The 26,942-nt window shown below is 59.3% G+C and overlaps 1 protein-coding gene across 1 annotated transcript; it reads right to left on the bottom strand.

The window, feature by feature from the left end:
• Window positions 1-2,180: 2,180 nt before the first annotated feature.
• On the bottom strand, window positions 2,181-25,383 carry SEMA7A (semaphorin 7A (JohnMiltonHagen blood group); the record flags this gene model as incomplete). Its single annotated transcript, XM_080809489.1, has 15 exons — window positions 2,181-2,484; window positions 2,529-3,877; window positions 4,120-4,181; window positions 4,382-4,536; window positions 4,738-4,865; window positions 7,631-7,829; window positions 7,914-8,022; window positions 8,955-9,139; window positions 9,754-9,893; window positions 10,549-10,659; window positions 10,778-10,862; window positions 11,078-11,170; window positions 11,525-11,566; window positions 12,080-12,231; window positions 25,209-25,383. The coding sequence occupies 14 exons, from the start codon at window positions 25,381-25,383 to the stop codon at window positions 3,516-3,518; spliced, it is 1,998 nt and encodes a 665-aa protein (XP_080665615.1). The 3' UTR covers window positions 2,181-2,484; window positions 2,529-3,515.
• Between the last annotated feature and the right edge of the window lie 1,559 nt (window positions 25,384-26,942).

The raw sequence follows: 26,942 nt of genomic DNA, 5'->3' as shown, positions 1-26,942 counted from the left end.
GGCCCTTATACAGCCCCAGGCCTTCACAAATGCTGTTCCCCCTTCCATTCTTCAGTGACCTCTCCACCCTAGGGACTTCTACTTGTCCCCTAAGGCCCACTCAAACCACCCCCCAACCACCACCATGGGTTGGCTACTTCCTTCCTCGGATCATTGCCATCCAGCCCCACCTCTGCCTCCCCTACCAGGCTTTGAAGGTCTCAGGGGCAGGGGCTGTGCCTTCCTGAGCCAGGACCCCAGGGCCCAACTCACCCTAAGGCTTCATCTGCCCTCTCCCCAGCTCGCAGCTCAGAACCAAGCAGGCTGAGGCATCGGGGGCACTGGTGGAAGGCATGGTTCAGAACCCCTCTGGAGAATTCAAAGTTGTTCTGAAATCTCTGCCTGGGATCACCTTACCCCTGGCATTCCAGAAGAGAGGGTCACAAGAGCAAAGGTGGGTAGGGGACTGAAGGAGGTGAGGATAGAGGAAACAGGGGTGTGTGTGTAAATGGTGGGTCAGGGACATCAGGCAGCAGAGAGACTAGAAGAGACTAGAAGGCAGTGGCCTTCCTGCAAAGGACATAGGCCAACAGGGTAAACTTCAGTGGCCCTTTTGAGTTATAAAGTAGTCTCTCGTTCCCTCTAGCTTCCCCAGCGGAGCTGAGCTTAGGTCTTTAACAGTCTTTAGTCTTAGGTCTTTAACAGAAGGACAAGCCTGGCTCCTGCCCCCCAGCCTGGCCCCAAGAGGCTGATGTTGGTGCCCCGATATCATGGGGATCTCCATGCCTCTGGGCCCAGCCAAAGAGCCCTACTGGTCCACCACCATCCACAGCCTGCTGTGCTTCTTGCTCGTGGATGGAAAACAGGTCAGGAGCCTTGAGTCTGGCCTGCCCTCTCTCCACCAGCTCCTTTACATGGATTTACAGGGGCTCGTTTCATGCCTCCATGCACACGGCTTCCTCCTGTCCAGCCCTGGCGGGCACCTCTATAAAAACAATAGAGTACGTTCTGTCCCTCCAGTCTTCTCCCAGAGGCCCATCCAGGTACTGAGAGCATTCTGTCTGGAAAGAGGGAGCCCGTTGAAGTCCAGAGAGAGCAGGGACCAAGTTGGGAGTCACCCAGCAATCCAGGCGGGGGTGGGGCTTGAGCCCACACTTTCTGCACTGCCTGCTCCTAAAACCCACTCCTTCCTGCCTTCCCCCCTTTGTGGGGCAGGTGGGCTTCCTGAGGGGTGAGCTCTGCCGCTAGTGCTGCTTGACTGTGAGCTGGGAAAACAGACAAGGCCAAGACATAGACTCTGAGGTCCTCCAAGACAAAGGAAGTTGGACTTAGAACCCAGAACTGCGTGCAAGAGGGGTCCCACGGAAGCCCTGGCCCAGCCCCTTCTTACATATGAGGAGAATGAGTCTCGGGGAAGGCGAGGTCTCCCCAGATCACGAGGGTAACAGCAGACCCACGTCTCTGCCCCCAGCATGGAGCTCTTCCGGGTCCCCCACACACTCCCAGACTCCTGGCCCCAAACACCTGCTGTTGCCTTAGTCATCCTGGGGAGGCTGGGTGTGGGGAGGAAAGAGACAGGCAGAATCTTCAGTCGGTGGTGGGGGCTGGCCCTGGAAAGCACAGGGCAGACTGACAGGGAAGGGGTGCCACCGGTGGTGAGTGATTCTAGTCCTGTGAGTGTCTGCCAGAGCCGCCCAGAAGCAGGGCTCAGACTCAGAGAGGGGACCCGTCCCAAATCTGTCACATCCCCCTTTCCAGCAGTTATTGCTCGGGACAATCTTCCACAGGCCCCAAAAGGCCTGTGTCCCTACCTCCAGGGACAGGCGAGAAAGGAACAAAGGGGCGACAAGGCCCTAGGAGGCCTCCAGGTTTCCTTCTCTCTGCATCCCTCCCTCTGGGTGCCCCCATTTCTGGTCCTGCCCTTGTCTGGCCCACTGTCCCTCTGAAGAGCCGCCTAACTCCCTTCAGCAGCTTGGCAGGCAGGACGCTGCTCGGGAGATGTGGGTTCGGATCCCGTTTGTGCCTCTCATTAGCTCATTAGCTAGGAGCACTGCTGAGCACTTCCTGGGCTCCAAGGACAGAGACAGTAAGTGTGTGTGATGCTCACACAGGCAGGAGGTACTGGGTCCTAAACTGGAGCCCCACCCCCCCACCCCCTGTCTCCCCGACCAGGATGGCTTTGCAGGCAAGAGGCAGGCACAGGTAAATAAATAGTCTGTTTATTAGTAATATGTTACATTATTAAAGTGCATTGAGAAGAGATGCAGGGGCCAAAGCTGGAAGGCCGCCAGCCCCAGGCCCTGCCCTGAGCTGGCCAGACACAGCCAGAGAAGGGCCCAGCTCTCTGCTGAAATCCATGGACAGGGCTGGGGGCAGAGCCACGCACCTAGAGAGCTTGGCCCAGGCTGTCCCCACCGGAATTCACAGTTTAGCCTAAGTTATAACATGTCCTGAGCTGAAGGTGGGAGACTAGGAGCATGGAAGCACAGCCCCTGGGGAAGGGGGCTGAGGGGCGGGGAAGGGACCCCCCGCCCCCCAACCCCCAATGCCAAGGGCAGAGTCCGGGAACCTCCCCCTGAGGACCCGGCTCCTCCTTCTATATGAATGTGGTGAACCTAGGGCTCAGTTTCTCCTTTGTTCTCCCCTGTCTCCCTCACCCTACCCCCCCCCAGAACTGCCCCCCATACTGGGGGACTGGGACCATATTCCCCTCAGACTGGGATCCCAGGGCAGAGCCAGCTCATGCCACCCTCCGTGAACCCATGCCTGTCCCTAGACTCTTATCTCGTCCCCGGAGCCTCAGACTGGGACCCCCCACCCCAGCCCATGTCTTCCCCAGTCCCTCCCTGTCCCACCCCACCCCCAGCATGTAGTTTTGGTATTTTCATACAGATGCAGTCAGAATTAGCTATACATGAAATAAGCCTAACATAAAAATAGAGCTTTTTCCGTCCTTCCGTCCGGAAAGCAAACATCCTTCAATAAACATGCAAGGCCGCTGCCTGGTGGGACCCAGGGCTGGTGAGGGAGCCGCAGAAGGCAGCCCTGGGCCTGTGGGAACAGCGGCCACCCCCGGCCACAGCAGGAGGAGGGAGGAGGTGGCAGTCGGGATATGGAGAATCCGGAAGGACTCAGGCCTCAGCCCCAAGGTCCAAAGCCGGGGTCCCAGCTTCCCTCTCCAAACCCCGTTCTCTGGCCCACGGGCTCTTGGGCTGGGGACATAACTGCATTTAGTCGAGTTTGAGGAGGGGGTGTTCGAAAAGTATTCTCCAGAAGATAAAGTCTGAAGTCCTCAATGCCCCAGCTTCATAACAGCGCCTTCCTTCCATGGCCCCCAGCCCCCGTGCCCCACGTGGGCCCAGCAGCCGCCTGCGGCTGGCCATCTCCAGGCCTGGTGTCCTTCATCAGGTTACACAGTCTCCCTGGAAAGAAGTAGCGGGCCAGGAGCTCGCCGGACCCGGCCGGCTCTGGATGGGAGACTCTTCTGGGGCCCCCGAGGCTGCAGAAACCTGCACCATGCCCAGCCCCAGGAGGCCCTAGTGGACCAGCAGGCCAAGAGCGAGCGTGGGCAGGACACCCAGCCAGAGGGAGGTGGCCAGGGCCCGGGCGCGGCCCAGCAAGTGCTCGGCTGTGGCGCCGTCCTCGGGCAGCAGCTCCCAGTGCTGAGCCTCCCGGAAGTAGGAGCCCTCCTGGGCCTCGCAGCGGTAGTGGCCGTACTGGCGGGCTGTGAGGTTCTCGATGAACAGGATGCAGTTGGGGCTCTGGTGGCCCGGCTCGCAGCTCTGCTCCACATTCTGCTCATGGCGCCACGAGTAGGTGGCATGACGGGACTCCACGGGGCAGCTCAGGTAGTAACGAGAGTTCGGAGCAAGGGAAACCTTCTGCAGTGGGGCACTATCTGGAGAGGGATGGAGGAGGCAGCTGTGAGGAGGGGGCCCAGGGCTCCCACGGCAGGCTGTGTTCTCCTCTGCTGACGAGGGCTCCAGGGCCAATGCTTTAAAATGAACACCTCCTCCCGACTCCCCCCTGCCTCCCTCACCATTCCCCTCTCCACAACCAGCCCAGACCAAAGGGTGCCCCCTCTGCAGGACTGTCCTGCCCCATCTCAGACAGGGGCCCCAGCAGGGCCAGATTGGGTACCTGGTTTGGGGTTGGGACAATCTGTGTGTGGCTCGTCTGGATTAATGGACTGCAACACTGGCCTGGAGTTGGAAGGGGGAGAGAGGCTAAGCAGGCAGGAGGCCACAAGTCCGGCCCTTTCCCCATCCTCGTCCCTACCCAGGATCAACAGCAGTGTTCCCCCGCCCCGCTCACCCCTCCCCCCGCACCTCTTGCAGCCCACCAACACCCCCCCCTCCTGTGTTCACCTGCTCCCAGGGACAAGGAATTCGGGCCCACGTACCCTGGAGAGCTGTAGATGGAGACACAGCGGCCCTGGTCCCAGCCGCAGTAGGGGTCTCGGGCCATGAGGCAGCCGTGGCAGCCCCCACTGTAGACCTCACACAGATCCAGGGGCACCTGGCTTACCTCCCACTGGGAGCTCACGTACAACTTCCGCTAGAAGGAGAGCAGGACTCAGGTCAGGCCAGGGCACCCAGCCCCAGCACCGAGTTCAAAGTCACCAGGCCAGCCCTACCTTGGCAGGCCCTGGGGCCCAGAGGCTCTTAAAAGGACGTGCAAATCACATGCAAAGGAGCTCTGTCCCCCATCCCCCGGGTAGCCCCACTGGTTGTAGCAGGCAGTAGCAGGGAGGCTCACCCGCTCAGTGTCCAGCGACATGGCCTGGATGGCAGCTGGGTGGTGAAAGGGCTGGATCTCCATGATGTTGAAGACAAGGCTGCGTTCCCGCTCCCTGGACTCTACCACTTTGTGGATGGTGCCCCTGTCTGGGGGTGAGGGGCAGAGGGTCAGTGGGCTGGTGGGCGGGCGTTCCACTCCAGAGCCAGGCAGCCTCCCTCTGGGCTGGGCCAACCAGCAAAGACATGTGGAGGATGACTGGGCAGTCGGGGTTCAGGTGAGGGTCACAGGAGTGGGGTGGGGTGGGGCGAGGAGAGTATGACTGAGGCGGGATGTGGGAGCCTGGGGGTGACCCAGGGAGCTTCGCAGGCTGGGCCGCAGAGGCCACCCCAAGAGGCCCAAAGCTCTCCAAGGCTGCAAGGGCAGCTGGGGCACAAAGAACAAAACCTCAGTACTGTCCATGGTACGTGTGGATCCTCTGTGCCTTAGCCTCGAGCACCGCTCAGTCCTTAAGATTAAACACACTTAAGAGGAGGGTATTATCTTCCCAATTCCGGGAGGAGGAAATGAGGCTCAGAAAGGCTGAGCAACTTAGCTCAAGGTCACACAGCCAGTGACTGGAACCCAGAGACGTCAGAACCCCACCCCTCCACTCCTTCTATGACTCTCCTGCTTCCCGGACTCATTGGGGTTGTTTGCTTTAAATACACTTTTCATTTTGGAATATTTTTAGCTTTACAGAAAAGTTGCAAAGATAGTACAGAGTTCCCGAATACCCTTCACCCAGTTTCCCCCAACGTTACTATCTTATGTAATTGTGGTACATGGTCACAATGAAGCAATTGAGACTGGGACATTAGGATCACCTCAACGACAGACTTTATTTGGATTTTTGGGGTTTTTCCACTAATGTCCTTTGTCTGTTCTAGGATCCAATCTAGGACTCTACATTGCATTTAATCTTTGGGGATTTTATTAATTTTAATAAAATCTTTGATCAGAAAAGGACGTTAGATGCCACATGGAGATTCCCAAGGTCAGAACCAGGCTGCCTGCCCCTGAGGCTGTGCTGTCTCCATTCATACCTGTCGGGGACTAATGGGCATTCTGACCCCCGGGTCCTCCCATTCCCAACTCACCTTCTGTCCCAGTTTCGAGAATAGCCTCCCTCCCTCTCCCTCCTTCCCAATTTCCCAGGGCATCACTTGCCCCAAAAAAGCAGTCAGATGATCAGATGATCACCCGCCTAGAACGTTCCTCTATGTGTCTATGATCCCCCTCTGCAGGCTCTGAGATGTGCCCAGACACTGCGTTGTCCTGACAAGCCCCCAGCCTTGCCGCTGCCTTCACGCCCACACTGCCCTCCGCCGCCTCCATGGCAGCCCCATGAGTGCCTCCCATAACTTCTCCCAGGTGTGAGAGCCTCCCACTCTCTGCAGAGGGCTCAGAAAGTTCTATTTCTTATCTGGCCCCCATCCTTCTTGCTGCAGGCTCCAAAACGGTACCTCTCCAATGGCCCTCACGGATAAACTGGGACAACGGCCTCATCCTTCAAGTGCGCTCGCCTCCTGGGTCTGCAGGAAAGGAGCCCACGGCCCCATGCAGCTTTCCTTGTTCTGTCTCCTGCTCTCAGTCCTGCACTGTGTGACCCTTCCTCTCCTATACCCCAGCGCCGTGCCAGCCACGGCTGAGCAGAGCAGGGATGGGGCACATGGGTACAGCCAGGATGAAAGGAGGAGTAAAGAAGCGAGGTCACAGGACCCAGAAGCCAGGCCCCTTGGGGAATTCCTCTCCCCGAGGCTTCCAGAAGTCAAACAGTCACGAAGGTCACCGTGGCCCTGAGAAAGCCACAAGGTGAAGCAATAAATAGAGGAAGCCACGTGGCGGGGAGGTACTGAGGGCGGGCGCCTGAGGCCCTGACTGTGTGGCCCCAGAGGTGTGAGGCCCCTGGGGAGACCCTGCCCTTTCTCATGGCACCAGCACTCGGTCTCAAGGAAGGCCGTGGCCCCTGCCCACACTGATCTCTGCGCCTGCTCCCAGGAGCCCCTCTGCCCATAGACTGGGACCAAGAAGTTGCCAGAAACTCAGCCCGGAGCTGGCTCGTTCACAGCTGGCGACTTCCCAGAAAACAGGGGTATCTCCCAGGGCCTCTGGGGTCAGCAAAACCCTGACCGCCCCCCTCCCCAGGAAGTTCCCTCTGTGGTTCTCTGCAAGACTCTGCAAAGGGGGGGGTGGCGCCTAGGTGGCTCAGTCAGTTAAGCATCTGCCTTCAGCTCAGGTCATGATCTCAGGGCCCTGGGATCGAGCCCCACATCCAGCTCCCTGCTCAGCCATGTCTCCTGCTTGTGCTCTCTCTGAAATAAATAAAATATTTTAAAAAAGGAAAAAAAGCGAGAGACTCTGTAAGTCTCTGCTGTCTTTAAGTCCTTCCTCATGTCGCATTAAATTCTTGGCATCCCCCATCAAAGGTTTCCCTGCACCTGCACAGTCCCACAGACACGGAGAGAGTCCAATTTCCTCATTCCGCCTGGCAGAGGCCCACGGGACACCGGTGAGCCAGTCCTTCCTCCTGATTTTCCACATTTCTTCCTACCATCTTCCCTGGGTCAGACATCTGGACCAAAGCTATACCCATCTTGGCTCAGACTTGCTACATTTCTGCCTCTGAACCCTCACACTTGCTCTTCTCCCATCCTGGGAGACCCTCTCCTCTTCCATCTTCCCCCACCTCCTCCAAGAAGCCCTCCCTGCCTGACTCTTCCACAGCCACACATACTAACCCCTGACAGCTGTCGGTCAATCAATTCTTCCTTCCAGGTGTAAAGATCTAACCAGATGTTAGTTATGTTATTCTTTACGCCCTTCATGCCCATTCTTACAAAGCAGGCCCGAAGGCCCCAGGGTGGCCCCTCACCTGTGGTTAGGTAAAGCACGTGGAAGGTCTCCCCACGGCTGGCCTGCATGCGGTGAACGACCACTTTCTGGTAGTGGTACTTGGAGTGGAACAGTGGTGCTTTCGAAGGCCCCATGGGCTCCACTCTCTGTGCCACCTCAGGGTGACTATCAGCCACCTGGAAGGTCTCCGTGGGGATGGGCTGCCGGTCTGGGAGACACTGGGCAAGGAGGACAGGTCCGGGTTAGTGGCGCAGCTGGGAGGTGGGTCCGAGGCCCGGGCCATCGTGGGGGGCTCAGCTTACCTTGCCAGGCCGAGGGTTGGGAAGGCTCGCATGGTAGCCCTTGAGTGAGGAAGTACGGAAGACCTTGTCAATGTCCCCAAGCGAGTACACACAGACAGCCGAGTAGTTCCTGGGAGACAGAGAGAACACCTCAGTGGGGGACCTGGGACCTCCCCAGCCCCACACACCCAGGCCAGCCCAGCCCCAGACAAGGGCATAACCAAGTTCCCCAGGCTGTGAGCTCTGGGAGGACAGGGACTATCCCAGGGGTCAAGCCTAGTGCCTAAGATTCTCAAACACCAGTGAAGGAAGGAGGGAGGGATAGCAGGGGAGAAGGAAGGAGGAAAAGGAGGGAGGGAAGAGAGAAGGGAGAGAGGCAAGTTCAACCACATTTCTTTCTGCTGTAATCAAAGACCCCAACCTGTGTTCTGTCACAGAATCACCAAGTTCAGAGGCTAACCCCCCCACCCCTCGCCCTGGGCCATAGTTAATCCCAGTGCATGCCTTCCAGCTGGGTGGTCCTCCAGCCTGTCCGGGCCCAGCTGCAGCCTGCTGCCACCCGAGGAGGCCAGACTCCCGTCCCCTGCCCAGCCAGGCCAGGTCTACCAGCACCGGAGCAACAGAGCTGCGGCCTGGGCTCCCCAGCCTGGGCTCCCCAGCTCAGCCGCACACACCCAACCCGCACTTGCGCCTGCCTTGTTTTCAATCAACCAGAGTGATTAAGAGGTGTGAATGATCGGGTGCAGACCATGCCTGAGAAGGCGTGATAGCGCCCAGCTGCCTCTTCCCAGTGCCCCAGCCCCCACTCTGAGCACGCGGCCAGGGGACACACAGGCACAGGTGCGACCATAAGCACGCCCACAGCACGGGCACGCACACCTGCGTGCACAGACTCACAAACATGCCAGCACTCACCTCTCCCTGAGCATGGGCTCTCCCCCACCCGCCGCCCAGTAACAGCCCTGTGCACTCGTGCCCCATGAGCCTTCTCCTCAGCACGGCCCAAGCCTTCCGAGCCCCACTGGCCGCCTCACCGCCCCGGCTCCGGTGAGGGTCACTCACCAAGGGTTGGAGAAAACACCATAAACTCGAGTGTCCCTCCACTGGCCGTTGGGGTCAGGGAGCAGAAAGACGTCCTGCAGCCTGTTGAAGTTCTTGTTCGTGGACGCATCGCTGCACACCAGCATGGCCTTCAGGAAGGTGTTCCACTTGGAGACCGACAGGGAGCTCTCGCCACCCTGGTCCCCCTGAAAGGGTGAAGAGGAGGAAGAGCCCCTCAGCCCCAGCCCCGGCTGCCAGGAATGCCAGCATCCGGGCTTCAGAGCAGGCACGGAAGCCCTGGGAGGGGCCGCGACCATGGCCTGTCCTCTCCAGCCGGGTGCTGGCACCAGGCACCAGCCACAGGCCTTGCTGACCCAGGGCACAGGGCTGGCAGTGCAGACCCGCAGGCTCCAAGTGCCAGGTCCCCATGGAGAAGAGCAGCTTGGACCTGTGTTTGCACACACACACACATACACACGCTCACACGTGTGCCCCAGACGCACATCCCAGCGCCTTCAGTCATGGGAAACACACGTAAATGCACTTCCACACTCACAAACATACTTAAACATTCTCCACATGAAGTCACACATGTGTGCACCGTCACGCGTGCACATGAGCCCCACCACCTCTGCCCCCTCACAGAACCTCCCGTGCACACCCATAGGCTCCCACAATCCCACACCAGACTCACTTGCACATCCCGCACGCTCCTTCGTGCAAACACGTATGACTCCTGACCTGGGTGTGTTTTTCACAGAGTCGCTCGCTCCTCCATAGGCACAGACACACACTCTTGCCCACTCTGCCACCCACTCACCCTGCACAGCTGGGCCACGCGGGACACATTGAGAGGGGCCTCGGGGTTCTTGTCAGGATTGTCCTCCCGGAAGAAGTAGTAGATCTTGTCATCATAGGCTTGGTCTTGGTGCACGATGGTAGCCTTGATGAACTGCGGGTCTGCCAGGGACACAGGCGAATGGGTGTGAGGCTGGGGGTCTACTCGGAGGACCCACCCCTGTGTGCACCTGCCCTGTGTGCAGGTGAGCACACAGCTCCCCTGTGTCTCTACAGACAAGCCCGGGGCAAATCAGACCTAGGAGAAAACTCAGAACAGCAGGTCCAATAGCCCAAGGGGCCTAAGACTACACCTCCAGCCCACACCTGTTTTGCCCTCTCCTACAAAGATGTCATCGGCCCGAGAGCAATGACTTCATGCCTGGGGACTGGGGCGAGATCCCTGGGGGCCCCTATGTCACATCTGCCTAATTGGCAGAGTCCTAATGAGGAGGGAGGAGGTGTCATGCCCCCCCATGAGCTCAGCAGAGGGATATGCTCTGGCTCCTGGGGACCCCACGCTGGGTCTGTGGCTTCCTCCGTTTTGCTCCCAGAGCGTACTGGGCCCACCCCACCTCCACACCACTGTCTCTGTTGTTCCCCTGCTCCCTTCCAGGTCAAACTCCTCAGCTCCGGCTACTCAGGCCCCTGGTTTCTTGAGTGGGCTGTGGCCCCAGCGGCCCTCAGGGAGCCCTCCCGGGGCACAGGAGGACCCCATCTGCCACCCTGGGTGTTCACACCCCTCCAGCCCCTCCGACCCAGCCGGAGCCTGATTTACTCTGCATGACGGTGTCACTGGTGTACAGCTCAATCTCGCCCTGGATGCGGCGGAACCGGGGGATCTTCCCGTTGTATTCCTGCTTCCGGATTGTGGAGTACACCTCGTCCCCTGGGCATGGTGGGAGGGCCATGGGTAAGGGCAGACAGTTCCCAGAAGTCCCTCCTCCGAGCCTGGGATGCTGGACATGGAGCTGTCCACCCTCCCCAGCCCAAGGCAGCAGCCCTACCGTCAAACAGAACCAGTGAGTTCTCATCTGGGCTGAAGGGGGCATAGCCTCTCCTCTCGCCAAGCGACTCCACGGTGCCATTCACCTGGGGGAGGCCAAGGAGGGTCAGACAGCCACGTGACCCCATGGCCACTGCCACCCATGGGTGCCAGCTTCCTAGACAGTGTCCCCCTCCTCCCAGGGATTCTACACAAAGTGGGGCCAGCCTCAGAGTCCCCCCAGCTCCTTCCCAACACAGAGGGCAGAAGCCCACCCAGACAGGAGTGAGCTGACCAGGTCTGCGGGGAGGGGCCCTCTTACCAGTCTCCAGCAGCTGGGGCGCCGGGCATTGGTGCCACAGATGAGAAGCCCCTCACCCTGCCTCTCCAAGAGCGTGATGTAGTTCTCGCAGTCCTGCCCGGGAGAAGGGGAGGGAGACAGGTTGGCTGGAGGTCCTGGCAGGCCTAGCACTAGGACCCTCAGTCTTGGGGAAGGAGTCATCAGAAGTCTGACTACAGGAGGCAACCTCCAAAAGGAGAGCCCAGAAGGGGGTGCTGCTGACTCCAAGAACAGAGTAAGGGCAGAGAGGCCTCAGAGAAGGACCACATCTGACCCTCAGAACTGGGAATCCTGAGCCAAGGTTACCTCTCTCCTCCCAGACTGTGGCTCCCAGGGCAGGGCCAGGCCTCCTTCCTCAGACTCTCAGGGACTCCCGTCCCTTTTCCAAGGGAGTCAGCCTCCCCTCTGTATTGCCTCTCCCCCACTCACCCGCTTGTCCAGGCAGGACCCCTTCGTGGAGCCAATGTTCACCTGGGGGAGAGGGAAAGTGTTAGTCCACTGTCAAGGCCAGAGGCCTGTAAGTACTTTCCATGCATGTCTCAGGAAGAGTTCATTCTCTAGATGAGGACCCTGAGAAGCTGAGTGATTTACCCAAGATCACACAGGCTGTCTGGCCTGATACTCGAAGCCAAAGCCCAGAATCAGCCCAGAAATCTCAGAAAACAGGGGCCCTGGGGTTGTGGAACCCAGCTTCCTGTCCAGATCTCCCACAGCAGCCCTACCCACTTGTCCTGGGGGGCTAGCTCTAGGCCTTTCTCCTCGCCGCCCCAACACCCGTGCCAATCCGGAGCCTCTCCCAGGGACTGTATATGGGATATCACAGGGGCTGGATCAGTTTAGGAAGAGAGCTAACCCCCACGGGTTGGTTCCCTGAGACCCCACAGGGGAGATAAGGAGAGAAATAGGGGGAGGGAAGAGAGAGAAAGGGGCTCGGCTCTGTTTCTGGGGCCAGCAGAGGGATCTGACAGAGGGATCCAGGCTCACCGTGCGCACGGAGGCATTCTTGCCCTCGGGGAAGTCGAAGAGGTAGACCTTGCCACGTCCACCCACCCACACGGCAGAGCTGCCCGGCTCGTGGAAAAGCACTATGTGAGGCTCCGACAGGCCAAAGTCAACCCAGTCCTGTCCTGCGTGGCCTGGGGAGGAGGCAAAATTGGCAGAAACATTGAGGCTGTGCCCTGGGCAGTAAGAACCTTCCCCCTTCCCCCACCCCACCCCCAGGCACATTAGCACCTGCCTGACAGCTACTGTTTGGGTCTAGACTAGGGCACCACCAGGACTCAGAGCCATGAGTAGAAGTGAAGGGTCCCCTGCTGGAATCCAGCAACCAGCTGTCCTTGCCCCAGAGCCATTACCCCTATCCTACAATATGTGTAGCCTCAGGATGAGGGCAGGATTTAGGGGCCTCTGGGAAAAACAGACCACTGCCCCCCAACACACACACACACACACACACACATGCACACACAGTCTGCTACTCCTAAGAAGCTGGGCTCAGGCTTTGGGACTCAACCAGGGCTCCCTGACTTTGGTCTGTGCGGCTCACCGCTGTCAGGACAGAGCCAGCAGCCACCTCTGTCCCCTGTGGATAGCAAGGCCTCAAAGCAGTCCACCTAGAGTCAAGGTTCCCAGAGATCACATTGGTCACAACCCCAACCCCTCCTTTGGGAAGCCCTCTCCAACCGCCCCCCCCCACCCGCCCACCCAGCCCTTTAGGGAGCAGGCCAGCTTAGATCAGAGTTAGAAAGGACTCTGAGTAGCCACTCCTCCCCATTTCTATAGATGGGCAAATGGAAGTCCAGAAGGAGGCAGGCCAAGGTCACAGGGTCAGTGGCAGGCACTGAATGACAGCCCACACCTCAGCCCTTCAGCTGCCCTCGGTGGCCTGGCCTGCTCAGGGCTGGCTTCACAGGGGTGCCGGCTGGCCGGGGGCGGGGCGGGAGGGGGCAAGATTGGCCCTCCCTCCGCAGCAGTTCTGGGACAGGGAGCCCTTCACAGAGCACAGCCTGGCCCTTTAAGCAAAAGGGCTGACCAGGGCAATTTTGCCCCAAAAAGAAACTGTAGCCACTACCTCCAGGGAGAAGATGTTTCATCTCCGGTGACATTGCTGAGGTCGGCCCGGTTGCAGGACTAAATTACAGAAATGGGACGGCCTGTGGCTGGTCTTCTGCCCCTGACCACCCTGGGGCTCACCCTGGAGCTCAGCCGACCCACTGTTTATTCAGCTGCAGTGAATTCTGGGGCAGCCAGCTTCCCAGGGACATGGATGCAGGACACAGCCCAGCCCACATGGAAGAGGGCTGCCGTTTCCTCCCTCGTTTCCTCGCATCTGCCCAGGGCCCTCTCGAGGCCCTCTGAGCCCATCCCTAATTAGGTTGCATTCAACCGAGACGAGGGGCGCACCTTGTGACCCAAAACCCATGATCCTTTCCCTTAGGCTAGCACCCTGCACAGTCAGGTCAGTCCTGGAAGTGGATATTCTCTGTCTTCACCTCTGTTGCGGCCTGGGCCACGGCACAGAGGAGAAACTCAGGGCCCAAAGTGGACACGCTAGCCCAAGGTCATGCTAGGAGGGAAGGCAGACTGGCTCACGATATTGGTGCTCGGAGATGCCAGCACTGTGGGCCAACTGAGAAACCGCTGAGCTCGCAGCCCTCGGGTTCCCCTGGCTCCCCTGGCTCCCCTGGAGCGCTCCACGCACAGCCTGAGCAGCTCGGCTAGTCAGGCCTCACCGACCCCCCCAGGGTCTCCCTCCGCAGCCCTGGCCACGCAGGCCAGTGCCGAGAGCCCAGCTCTGCACTGGGTTGGGGCTGGGGGGTGCTGGCCGAGGCTCGGGCACCACACAGCTGGCAGGTGCCAGCTCCCGGGCTCCTCTACCTTTCCAGTGGGGGTAAAATTAGAGTGCTAGGGTCAGCTGCCTGGCTCCCCTTTCACTGGCAGCCAGCCAGGGATCCAGACAGTCTGCGGCTGCTCCCCCTTCTACTCCCCTGGCCAGCCGTGGCCAGGAAAGGCTGCAAGTCTGTGTCTGGAGATGGGCTGGGGCCTGAGAGCTCAGAATCCTACCCCTTAGTGGAGGGGCCCACGAGGCCCACCACAGCTCTGGTAGACGGGAAAGAGGCACCAGAGTGGGCCCCGGGGACAGTTCTTGTCTGGGGGCCAGGGAGCAGTCCTACCCCGGGGAGTCAAGCCTGATAGGAGAAGAGTTCCGGCCCTACACCGAAAACCAGACAGAGTGAGACTGTCACCGGAAAGCAAGCCTCCCCAGATCTCACACACAGAACTGTCCCAGTGCAGAACTCAGGGCTGCTCACGAAGTATCTTTGAAAACACAAAGGGAAGGAGGGGGAGGGCTGCCGCGGCTGGGGTACAGCACGGGGGGCTTCCGTGCCAGCCTCAGGACAGTCCTGCACAGATTGGGAGCCTGAGTCCCACGCCCTGTACATCCCGGTTGCAGCAGCCCAGGGTGGGGGAAGTGGGGACTGTTCACCCCATTCTGCAGAAGAATAAGCAAGGTCCAGGCAACATGGCCTCCCTTGACCCCCAGGCTCCTGCCCCTCCCCAGTCTGCACCCGGTATGGGTAGGACGGCACCAGCTCAGCCCGAGGACGAGGACGAGGCCTTGGCCCATTCTCCACCCCAACCCCAGCCTGGCTCCCGAGCTGCCCAAGGCCCTCAAAGGGCCTGATTGTGCCGGGGAAGTGTCTGAGCGGCAGCAGCTCGATGAATACATGAAAGGAAGCTTTGTTCAGGTTGCCGGAGCGGGGGCTGGGGGGCTCAGGGGCAGGAGGGCTGCCTGGAAGTGAAGGCAGCACCAAGCCTTCACAGCCAGGCCCCGTGGCCCCGTGGCCCCGTGGCCCCATGACAGAGAGCTGTGTCGGGGAGGGGGCGGCCTTCAAGGCTCTGAGCAAGGCCAGAGTTCGCCCCTATAAAGGCCCAGCCGGGTGACGAAGTGTCACCTCCTTAAATGCGTCTTTTTGCTTCCCAATGAATCCAAAGGGCTGGGGGAGGCATATCAAAGCTAGATGGGTCAGGAAGAGGCAGGAAAAGAATTCCAGACAAGGGCAAGAGCTGAACCAAGGTGAGGAGGCTGACTGAATGGGGGTGCCCAGACCCAAGGGCCCTGAGCGTGATGCCCAAGGATACTGCCCATCAGTCAGCAGTGTTGCCCTCCCCCCTCTAGGCAGGGCTAGGATCAGGAGAGCCTCCCCTCCTCCAGCATCCCCCCTGCTCTCCCTGCCTGACCAGCCCCCTCTGTTTCCCATCCTAGATGTCTAAAAGGAGCACCGTCTGGCACCGTGTCTCCCCCTTCACTCCCCGGCCTGACGCATTAGTGGCTGACTAAGTGGTAGCTAAAAGCTCCCAGAATAACCAGGGGTTCGGGCAGGGGAGGGGGCTAGGGGCCCAGGGCATGGCCCCAAAGGTGGGTCAAGGCATAAGACCCCCACCCCCACCCTCATGTGATATCCTCGCTCCTTCTGAACTAAGAGAAAACACACTCAGGCTGTCCTGTTCCCCGCTGGCCTCCATGGTCCCGAGTCCCCACCCTCCTCAGGGAGGCAGGAGCTGCAGGGTGAGCCCCAGCCAGAGAGGAGGGTCAAGAAGATGGCTGGGTGTGGGAGGCCAGATGCCATGGATAAGAATCAGATGCCATGGATAAGAATCAGACTTGACTGCTCTCACGGACACCACCCTCGCACCATTGTCCCAGTGGCCTAATGGCTAGAGCAAGTGTGGGCCGCCAGAGGGTAGGTTTTCCTAAAGCAGGCTGGCCTGGAGGGGTATCATCCCTCCTCTCCTTCACTCTGGATGCTGTCGCCATCTGGTCCCCACTGTCCCCGCATCCTCATTGCTTATGAAAGAATAGGGCAGCCCAAGAGCGGGATGGGACTGGAAAGGAGGGGATGGTGTTGTCCATGAAGGCAGAAACAAGGACAGGCCCTGCCGTCTGGCCTGGGCAGGGACAGCCTTCCAACCTGACCCACTGAACCGATGGGCCTTGAATGATGACCTCAAGGAGCCTTTTGAAAGTAGGCATTGCGGCAGGCTCTAGGAATGACAGGAATGTGGGCACCCAGCAGGAAATGCCTGAGTCAGGCCGGCCAGGGGAGGCCCAGGCATGGGGCAGGAGCCAGGCCGACCTCAGACTGGGGACTCAGCCACATCCTCCCCCATCCCCATACCCCACCCTGCATTGCTGGGCCCCCCTCATACCACACCATACCCCCTCTCCTACCATACACACCTGGCTGAGAAAGAGGAGGAAGAGCCCATGTGTGACCCAGAAATTAGGGTACAGCTTTTCCACCCTTTGCAACCCATACCCCACAGGTCAAGGTGGAAGGGAGAGGATCTGAACAATCACTGAGCTGAGGGGACACAGAAGCCAGACGGGCTGTGCCGCTGACCCAAGGAAGCAGGGTGGGGCCAGGCCCCAGCGTAGGACTTCTGCTACCCATCACCAGCTCCAGCCCTCCAGGACCATATCTCGAGAGCCTCTTGCTTTACAAAACACTGTATATGATTTCTCTCTACTTCCCTGCATTCTCTCCTGCTCCCCATCCTTCCCTCCCTTGCCCGCTAGGTGAAAACTTGCTGGGCTGAAGAGACATATCCTCCCACCCACCAAGGTCAGCTCTGGATGGGAGGGGAGCGTGCCTCACATGGGGCCTCAGCCCAGGGGCTCCAACAAAGCCTGTGCTCCCTGTGGCAGCCAGGTGGCTGGTTGGTTGTGACCAGGGCCTTCCAGGTTCAGTTTCCTTCTCTGTGGATTGAAAGGGCTGGTACCTGCTAAGGCCTAAGTTTTATGACCCAACCATGGTTCTTAGGACAAATCACACACATGATGAGTCCTGGAAGAGTCACAGACAATTTTCTGAATGGAAGTGGGGGCAGCAGAAGAAGCCAACATCCCCTTCAGCCTCCACCAACTGCCCTGCAAATTCCCCAACCACCCTGCCAAAAGGCAGGTCAAGTGTCTATCCCCCATTTTATAAACAGGAAAACTCTGGCCCCTCCAAGTCAGCAAGGTTGTGTGCTCCCTTCACTCTGCCACTGTGCCCAAAGGACCAGCAGCCTGGCTGGTGGAGAGACCAGCAGGCGGCGGTGGGGGGTGGGGGACGACGACGGTGAAGGCTTTAGGGGAAGGGGCAGTGTGGATGGCAGGGGGCACTGGGGTAAGCCAGACTCAGGGGACTCTGTGGGGGAAGGCTCCCCTCCCGAGGCCCACGTGGAACTGGGAGGAGGTTCCAAGGCCAAGGGAAGGCAGGAAACCCAGGATGGACAACATGTTCTGCCCACCTTCTGCCTGTTCTTCAACTGGGCAGGTTCTAAAAGCCCCAGAATGAGGTCAAGGTCAATGGGTAGCTCCTTCAAAGGAGAGGATGGGCAGAGGGGCAGGGCCTGCCTTTGGGCCCAGAGCCAAGGCAGAGGTGGGGGAGAGGGCAGAGGATGCCTACACCACCCCAGGGGAGGAAGAGAAGGCCGCCCAGCTTGGCCTTCGCCTGTGCTGGCGGGGCAGGTGGGGTATGCAAGGGCACTCCGCCAGCACAGCCGGTGAGGGAGAGCGGGCAGGGCCCAGGCTGCCAGGTCTGCATCTCCCCAGAAATCAGAGATGACGAAGGAGGAGATCGACAGCGATGGTGACCGTGACATCCCGACTGCCTTACCCTCCCACTGTACTTACTATCCACCAGGCTCTAGTCTGAGTGCTTTTTAGATTCACTAACCCACTTCATCATCCCTGAACTCTTCTAAGGTGGGTTCTCTTAGGACCTGTATTCTACAGTGAGGGCAGCAAGACACAGAGGACTTGAGGAACTTGCCCAGGATCACTCAGCTATAAAGTGGTGGAGTGGCGGTTGACGCTCAGGCAGATTGATTCTGGAATCTGTGCCTTATAGCACTGCGCTCTGTAGAAGGGCCCTTGGAAGTGTCCAAGCCAGTGCCTCCCACACAAAAGAAGACTGGAGACCAGAGAGGGTGGAGCCTGGGCAGAGGCCTCCTGGCACAGGAAGGCCTGACCTCTATCCACGATGCCCTAAAGAGGGTTTGTGAAGTGAGCGTGGGTGTGCAGGCCTGAGGCATGAGGAGTGGGGGGTGGTGGTGGAAGGGATCTGGGGGTGCAGCACAGCACTGAGTGCTGACCAGCATGACTAATGAGGAAGACAAATCTCTTGAGATCACTGTCCAAAATAGAAAACACTGTGGCCTGGGGTAGACCACAGAGAAGGGCAGGATACGCTCATGAACCCTTCTTCACTATCCGCCCAGCCAGGTTCTTACCCAACCAGCATCTGCCAAGACCACTCACCTCCACCCCTGACTCCTCAGCTCAAGAACCCACCATGGCAGGGCGCCTGGGTGGCTCAGTGGGTTAAGCCGCTGCCTTCGGCTCAGGTCATGATCTCAGGGTCCTGGGATCGAGTCCCACATCGGGCTCTCTGCTCAGCGGGGAGCCTGCTTCCCTCTCCCCCTCTCTCTGCCTGCCTCTCTGCCTACTTGTGATCTCTGTCTGTCAAATAAATAAATAAAATATTAAAAAAAAAAACAAAAAAAAGAACCCACCATGGCTCCCAAATGCCTATCCCGGCAGGGCCCTCCCCCTCGACCTGGCAGTCAAGGCCCATCTCTGCTTCTCTCTGCCACAGCTCTTTCCCTCCTCCGCAACTTGGCTTGTGCTCTCCTTTCCCTTGATTGCCCTTTCCCCTTCTGTCTGTGCACACGGTCTTACCTGTCCTTGAACACCTGGCCTCCACCCCCACTCCACCCCCCACCCCTGCCCGGGCTTTAGGAAGTGCTCCCAACCGCTCCAGCTCTCACTGCTCCATCCTCCCTCTGACCTTGGGCTACACACCATCTGGCACACACCATCTTCTCTCAGATCACACTGTCTGGTGGGATTTTGCCCGGACTGTGGGGTCCTCAAGGTGAAGGCCAAGCCTCCTCTCACCCCATGGGCCCTGCCAACCCAAGGCTAACAATGGGCAAGTGAGGACAGCTCAGATAGTAGGGAGGAGTGGATGGGGGCAGGAAGACCAACCGCCATATGCCACGGGCGCAGACCTCTTGGAACAGGTTCCTGGGCCACTGACAGGGCACCGAGTTTATCGCCATGACCTTCTTCCTTGCTAGGTTGGGCGGAAGCCCTGGGTCCAGAAGATAACAGCATGAGTGGTTCTCCATGCCCCACTCTGCCCCCACCCCCATGGACCTGCCCTTCGCTCTCGCCTGGATCTTCCCCTCCCAAGGACATGTCCCCCACTTATGAAACCCCATACTGACCTGTCACAGTCCTTGGCTATAGCTACAGGTTCCTGATCTCCCAGGTGACCTCTCTAACCAGGCAGCAGGCCCGCCTCTCCAGGCACCCATGTGCAACCCAAGGGCAAACCCAGGCCTTCTCCTGCTCTCTGCCCTACAGTTGCTGAACACGGACAGCCCCAGGCATGGCGACCGGTGTTGGCTGCCCTCCATGATGAGAGCTGCCCCTGAGGGCGTTAGCACAGAGCCCGATCCCCTGACTGCAAGCCAGGGGTACAGGACGCAGGGCAGGATCAGCCTAATCCCAGGCTGCCGTGACGGTTAAACCCAGATTAGCCCCAAGTCCTGACACAGGTCAACCTGCCCTCGAGACCTGAGGTCCAGCTGCCCTGAGAAAAAGACCAGAAGAGGTACATAGAGCCAGCCCAGTCTAAGGTCCCGAAGGGAGGATGATCATGGCTGGTGGGGCTCCCGGGAGCAGAGAGCACTGGGGCAGGAAGAATCTGGGCTCAGCTGAACTGGCCAAGGAGGAAAGGGCTAAGGGAGCCCCAAGCCTGGGGAAGGAGCATGTAGGCCAAGAGCAGGCTTGGGCAGATGACACAGCCCTGGTCCCAGCTCTGCCTGTGTCATTGGATGACCTTGGGCCAGTCCCTGTCATCCCTGGCCTCAGTTTCCCCATCTGTGGAATATGTGGTTTGGTCCAGCTGATCTCTGCCATTTGTCTTCTGACGTCCTAAGCTGTGCCCCACTGGGTTGTGGGCTGGAGTTATCCAAGGTTGGCTGGAGGAAGTGAGACAGAAATGGCAGAAAGGAGAAGGGTGATGGGAGTGACAACCAGCAGGGCAGGAAAACATGGGTGCTGCAGAGAGGTGAAGACAGATGGACAGAAAATAAGGTGGGTGCTGGGCATGGTCACCATGCCTCACTGGGGAAAACGGTAACTGTCACTGTGTGTTCAGCACAGTGACGTGGAGGGGTGCAAGGGGACAGATCTCCCAGGCTCCCGTGGCCTGGGCTAGCCAGGGGAGGAAGAGCCTGTTCTCTTACAGGGGGGCCAATAAGGGACCAGCAATCCTCCAGGCTCTAGGAGGACCCCTTCCTCCCCCACCCTGGGAGGGAGGAGGCTTCTGGGGGCAGACAGGCCTGGCCATAAAAGGAAACTAAGAGAAGGGGAAGCTTTCTGGCCCCAAAGCTACCCACCAGCGTAGAGGAAGTATGGTCAGTCTCTTGTGACATAGCCAGATGTTGTGTGGTGGCTGAAATGAGGGACACGGGGCTGGGGGTGGAGGACAGGACGTCAGATGGGACCTCAGCTGTCAAACTCCAGGACTACCCACTCCCACCACTGCCCCCATCCCTGCAGGCTGCTGGATCCCTTCCCCTGGTCCAAGCCTTGGCTTACCACACACATGTTAGGGGCCCTGGCCTGGCCCTTCGCAAAGGAGTTTGCCCAATTCTCCCTGTTTCTCCTGAAGGATGGAATGAGAGAGGGGTGTAGAGCTTACACAAGCATGCCAAACTCCTGCCCTCACCTGCAACCCACTCCCCCCTTGCCCCCTGGCCCAAGGAATGGTCTATACACACACACACCCCCAAGGAGGTGAAGGCTCCTGGAAGGGGAAGCTGGTCACAGAAAGGACATCTGCCCCTCCCCCACCAACACAGCCTAGATGGTGCCGGCAGAAACTCTTCCCCACCATGGAGAGTCTCTGCTGAGATACAGGCTGCCTTATCTGGGGCACCCTGCAGTCAGGAGTTAAGCAGAAACCTCCCGTCTCCCCAAACCCAGCCCTGGCTTCCCATCAGGGAGCTATGACACACAAGAGGCCTCCCCTGCCAGCCATGGTCCTTCCTCCCACTGGCTGTGTAAGGTCAAGTGGCCCAACTCAGATGTCCCCTCCTGCAAGAAACCTTCCTGGAGCCCCCAAGCCCTAGCTAACTCAGTGTCTCCTTCCTGGCTGGGAGCACCCACTCAGCTCCTCTCCTCTCCCTGGTCCTAGTTGCATGTTTTTGGGTCTGAAATCCTGTCACACCAGGTACTTCCTCCTGTCCTTCCCCTCCCCAGTTGGCTTCTACACCTCCTGCCATCCCAACTTACCACCTCTTCCAGGAAGCCCTCCTTGATTAGGTAGACTGGGTTCAGTACCTCCTCAACTCCCGTAGCTGCCCTCTGTTACAGGTCCTGCCATATTTTATTGTAACTGAAGGTTGATCTGCCTGTCTCTCCATCTACACTGAGAAGTCTACAAACTTGTCTACTTTCTCATTCCTGGGACCCCAAGCCCTGCCCTGGGACCAGTACAAGGTGGGCCCCAGCAAATGTCAAATGTCAAACATGCTAAATCACCTCTGAGACTACAAACTAATGAACCACTTCCTCCAGCTGATCTCAGCCTTCAGCTCATGAGACAAAAAGATAGAGAACACAACACTCGAGGATTTCCACTGACTTCCCAGGTTTCAATTTCTCCTCAATGCTAAGGTTTGAACTGGCCACTGCAGCCTCTGCCCATCCCAGAGAGGCAGGAATCCCAGGGGATGCATGCTCTGATAAGTGTGAGTTCCCCCCTTCACCAGCTTTGGACGAATGAGGAAACTAAGCCTTGGAAAAGTACCCGTCCAGAGTCACACAGAAAAAGAGCTAAGACCTGAGCCAGGCGCCTGACCTCTGCTCTCTTTTCCCCACACCGTGGATGTCTTAGGCCTATGCCAGCATCCATCCCACTCCAGCCTGCTCTCAGAACCTTCACGATCCAGGACAGAGGGATCACACAGTTTGGCCGGACGCTCCCAGTGACGTCACCAGCTCAGGAAACCCCCTCTCTCCTCCCGGGAATTGCCCCCCTTCCCTGGTTCTGCAGGGGGAGTTCACCTTGAAGGTGATGAATACATCTAAGTCCCCCAAGAGAGCAAGGATTTCCACTGGAAATGCTGATGCTTGGGGAGCCTCAGCTGTGACCTCATCCCCTGGAGGAGGTGACAACATCCCCCGGCCCTGGGGAGTCACCCCATAATGGCTCCCCCAGCAGCCACCAAGTCAACAATAACATCCTGTTGTTTAATTGGACAAGAGAGAGGGCAGAACCTGCTGGGCAGGTGGAGATCAGAGACCAGGCTGTTTCTCATTGTGGACATGCTGGCTCACCTCTGATCCTGGAGGTCAGGACCTTCCTGGGCTTCTCCATCTCCTCCAAGCAGGGATGGAATGAGAGAGGGGTGCCCAGCTTACATGAGCATGTCAACCCTCTGCCCTCACCTGAAACCCAATCCCCTCCAGTCCCTGCTGGCAAGGAGGTCAGGCCCACACTTTGCATCCATGACTGGTCCATGTGTCCCTGACGCCCTCAGAGAACAATCTCCAGAGCCCTTCCTGATCTGGCGGGTTCTGAGGGTCAAAGACAGGTGCAGAGTTCAAGGACACCCAGCAGGTCAGTGCTGACACATCCGTCTCTCTCCGGGCCAGGCCTTCATCAGGCTGGAAAGGCATCGACTTCCCCAACAAGCGCAGGCTGGGAATCTCCCAGAACTCTCTGATCAAATCTTTCCCTGAGGCTTAGGAGTCTAAGCAACATAAAACAAATGACAGAGAAGAGCCCCCTGTACCTACTCCCGTCCCCACACCTGTCCTGGCTGAAAACTAAAACCCAGTCTATGCCCCATGGAAAAGCGGCTCCAGAAACCCCATTATCTTTGGTCTAGTCGTTGGCGGAGGCCCACCCTCACAGCACCCCACACCCTGGAAGACGGGGACCTAGGTCTACAGCAGGGCTGGAGGGTCCTCTTCTCAGCCTACGCCCCAATTTGCCCTGCCCAAGCCCATTCCTGTCCGACTGCCATGTGTCACCCCACAGGAGACAGGAGGCAGCTGTCAGCCAGGCATACCATCACCAGCTGGTGGTCCTGGGGGAGAGGCTGGTGGCAGGGTCTGTCTGGCCAGTGGGGCGCCTGGCACTGGCGAGGATGAGCGAAGACTGCCTTTGGACAAGATAGGTGAGGGGGTGGCAACTCCCAGCAGGGATCAACAGCGCATTACCAAGGGGAGGGCACGGCCAGTGCGGGCCAACGTGGCACAGTCGTGAACTGTGTGCAGTGGAAAGAAGTGGAGCTGAGTTGGAAGCTTTGGAAGTGGGTAAGAGGACTGAAAGCATCTTTAAATAGCCCCAGGGTGGGGACTAAGTGCCCTGGCTGTGGAGGTTCACATTAAGTGCTCAGAAGTGGCTGTGCATTAAGTACGGGGCGGGGGGGGGGGTTCTTGAGAAGACTTGGGGGTAGGGGTCAGCAGAGCCAAATGCAAGCCGTTTGGTGCAGGGGGAGATTCCAGAACACTCAGATATGGCCATGTGTCCTCTTCAGAGTGCCCAAACGCTGTGCTGTCCAGGACAGCCAAGGGGACTGAGGCAAGGCAAAGACAGCGGGAATGCAGAGAAAGCCTGGGCTGGAGCTGGTATGAGTGAGGGTGCAGGTGTCCACCATGAATAGATGACCAGGGGGCTGCCTGCTCTACTCCCACCAAAAAGACCTTTGGCTGGGTAGCACAGCTGGCCCCCAAAGTCCCTCCTTTATGGCCAAAAAACTTGCTTAAATCCTTCTCCCCTCCCTAACTCAGAACTAGCTCTGGTCCTGTGCCAGTTCAGAGCCCCCAGTCCGCACTGTGAGCTCACACACTGCAGAGTGACCTTGGGCAAGTCACATTCATTCCCTCCACTGCAGCTGCAGATCGGGCCACTCGGTTTGTGTGTGGGATTTTTTTCTGCTCTCTGCTAAGAATACCTGCCCCAGATAATGCTCAGGCTCCGGCAATTCCTGCAAACCGCCTCAGGCATCAAAGGCTGCTGGCAGGGCCAGACCAGACCAGTACCCCAACCCCCACCGGGAGTCTACCACCACCAAAGGGGGCGGCAGTGCCCGCCAAATTTGGGAGACAGAGCCCTGATGGTCTAGGGGCAGGGAAGCATTTGTGTGCAATGCAGGGGAGGGGAGATCGGTCCCTCACGGCAGAAAGCCTCAAACCCCACCTAGCCGGCTTTCTGACCCATTGTACAGGGGTCTAAAGTGAGGCGCCCCTGGGGGAGACTCTTCACCTATCCATCGCGGCCTAAAATCTGCACTCCCGCCCCAGATCCGCCGCCTGGGGGTCCCAACGACTGTGCCCCACCCAACGGGCACTGCCCCCTACGCTGGCGCCGATTCCTGGTGACAACTGCCACGTGCGGACAAGGGGGGAGCGGCCGGTCCCGGCATTGCAGAGGCAGCGCCCGGGTGCCCCAAGCCTCCGCACCGCACCATGGCCCGGCTCGCCACAGGGTGCCCACCCCTTTACCCGGCCTGCGCTCCGGGCCGGGGCGGGGGCGGGGGCAGGCAGCGGGGTCTTTGTTCCCGCAGCCCGAGCGCAGCGGCGGCGGCGAGGGGTCCGCGCCCCCCTTGCCGGCCCAGCCTGCGCCCCGCGCGACAGCTGAGCCCGCCGCTCAAGAAGAGGAGACCTGGGTGGGGGGTCCCGGCCAAAGAAAGGGTCCTGTACAGAGATCCTGGCGCTGAAGGACTGAGAACGCCCCTCGGCTGAGAGAGGGGCCCTCTCCCTCCCCTGCGCCCCGGTGCTGCGGTTCCCGGCTGGGGGCGGACTTGGAGCGACTTAGCCGGGTCTCCGGCCCCCGCCGCTCGCTCACCGCAGCGTTCCAACCCGCTCCGGCGTGCCAGCGCGCACACTCACACACACTCACCCAGACCCACACGCTCCCCGCGGGGACAGCCCGGGACCCGCAGACGCGCGCAAGCACTCCCTCCGGGCCCGCACACTCCGCACCCGCCCGGCGCGGCGTCCGATCCCGCGCCCCACCGGCCGCGCGGCGCCACCTACCTTTCCAGACAGCGGAGATGCGGGGTCCGCTCTTCGGGTGGCCTTGGGTGGCAGCGGCCGTCCAGAGCAGCAGCAGCAGCAGCAGCCGCAGCGGGAGCCGGGACCGAGCCAGCGGGCCGGGGACGCGGGTGCTCTGGGCGCCGAGGGAGGCGCATCCGGGCGGAGGCGGTGTCATCCCGCAGCCCGGAGCGACAGCGGCGAGCAGCCTAGTCTGAGCCAGCGCCCCACCAAAAGCAGAGCTAAGGCGAGGAGGCGGAGTCAAATGCCTGACCCCACCCTCCCCCCTCCCCCCCCCTCCCTCGCAGCCGTTCTCGCCTCCCTGCTGGCCAAAAGGGGCGCAGTGCCCACCGCCAGGGCACCTTCGTCACCCCCTCCTCAGCAACTCCAAGGGGAGAACCCAGACTGCCAGGGACTAGACAGACTTGTGGTCTCCCGTGATCGGTGGCAGGCCCTGTCCCCTCTGAGCCTCCTCAGATCCACTTTCCCCTACCCCATGAAAAGGTTGGCCTGGAAGTCGGGGAGGACCTCTCCCAGGGCACAGACAAGGTAACCTCACTAATGGCCAGCTAAGTGGTGTGGACCCTGAAAGCTGTGGTTCTCAAGAGGACAGGCTGGCTTGAGCGGACAGTTCCCTCTGAGCCTGTAGGGAGGAGCAAGATGCTTTCCCCTAGGGGCAAGGTGGCAGAGGGTAGATGATCTATGGGGAGCACTCAGCACCCCATCATTGCTCTGCTGTGAGAACATGGAATTTTCATCTTGGCCTGACTCCCTCCCCTCTCCCTTCTCCTCCTTTCCCCAACCAGCAGCCTTCTGGGCTGCCTCCCCCCAGCCAGCTGGTGTATGCTCAGAAAATCCAAACTCATTTCCATGTGAGTGGAGGGGGATAAAATTAAGAAGGTCCCTTTCCCAAGTAGAAAGAGAAGGGCGCATCCTGCATTCCCAAGACTTACTGTCCTGGAGGTAGGGTCAGGCCAGCTGGAGGGAGTCTCTGGCCACAAAGTATACGGGGCTCGGCCATGCAGGCAACCCGCGGCCATAGCTGTGGCGCCGGGCAGGATCCAGACCCAGTCCCTCTGCAGTTCCATGAACAGTCCACGCAGCTGTGCCATTAGCTCATCGCCTTGGAGCCACATGCCTGCCCTTTGTAAAGGAGTCTCCTCTCCCTCAGGCCAGAGAGGTCCCAGCCTGTTCCACCTCTGCTTGTGCCTGAGGGAACCACGGATGGGAATTCCACTTCTCCAGTGCTTACTGGATACCCTTCTCCAGGTGGGCTGCAGTCCCCGCTGCCCATCCCTGTGCCTCAGTGTCCTGCCACATGGGCTTCTACCCTCTCCCTCAGTGAGGTCACTCTATGCTGTGCAGCCTCCTCACTCTAGCTCTGCCCACCTCCCCGTTTTCTAAGGTTTGTGCTATTACTCAGCTCCTTTTGCAAACAAGAAAACCGAGGTACAGAGAGGGAATGCGATATACGCAAGGTCACACAGCTAGTTGGAGAGGTTTGGAGTAGCAGCTCGGGCCATCTTCCTGGTGCCTCCACTCACATTCTAGACCATAACGCTCTGATCTCCGTGCTCTGCCCGCTGTTGCTGCTGCCTGCTGTGTATGGCTGGAGTCTGCAGCCAAATAATCCTCAGAAAGACCCAGACAGGGCCCAGGTTACCAGGTGCCGGGCAGAAGGGCAGGCCAGCGCGGCCGGGCTCAGCCTCCCAAGCAACAGGGCAGCAGATGGAAACC

Source organism: Martes martes (genome assembly GCF_963455335.1).
Source record: "Martes martes genome assembly, chromosome: 7".
Taxonomy (NCBI): Eukaryota; Metazoa; Chordata; class Mammalia; order Carnivora; family Mustelidae; genus Martes; species Martes martes.
The sequence above is the reverse complement of the archived record's forward strand: the minus strand, read 5'-3'. Positions and strand labels throughout refer to the sequence as shown.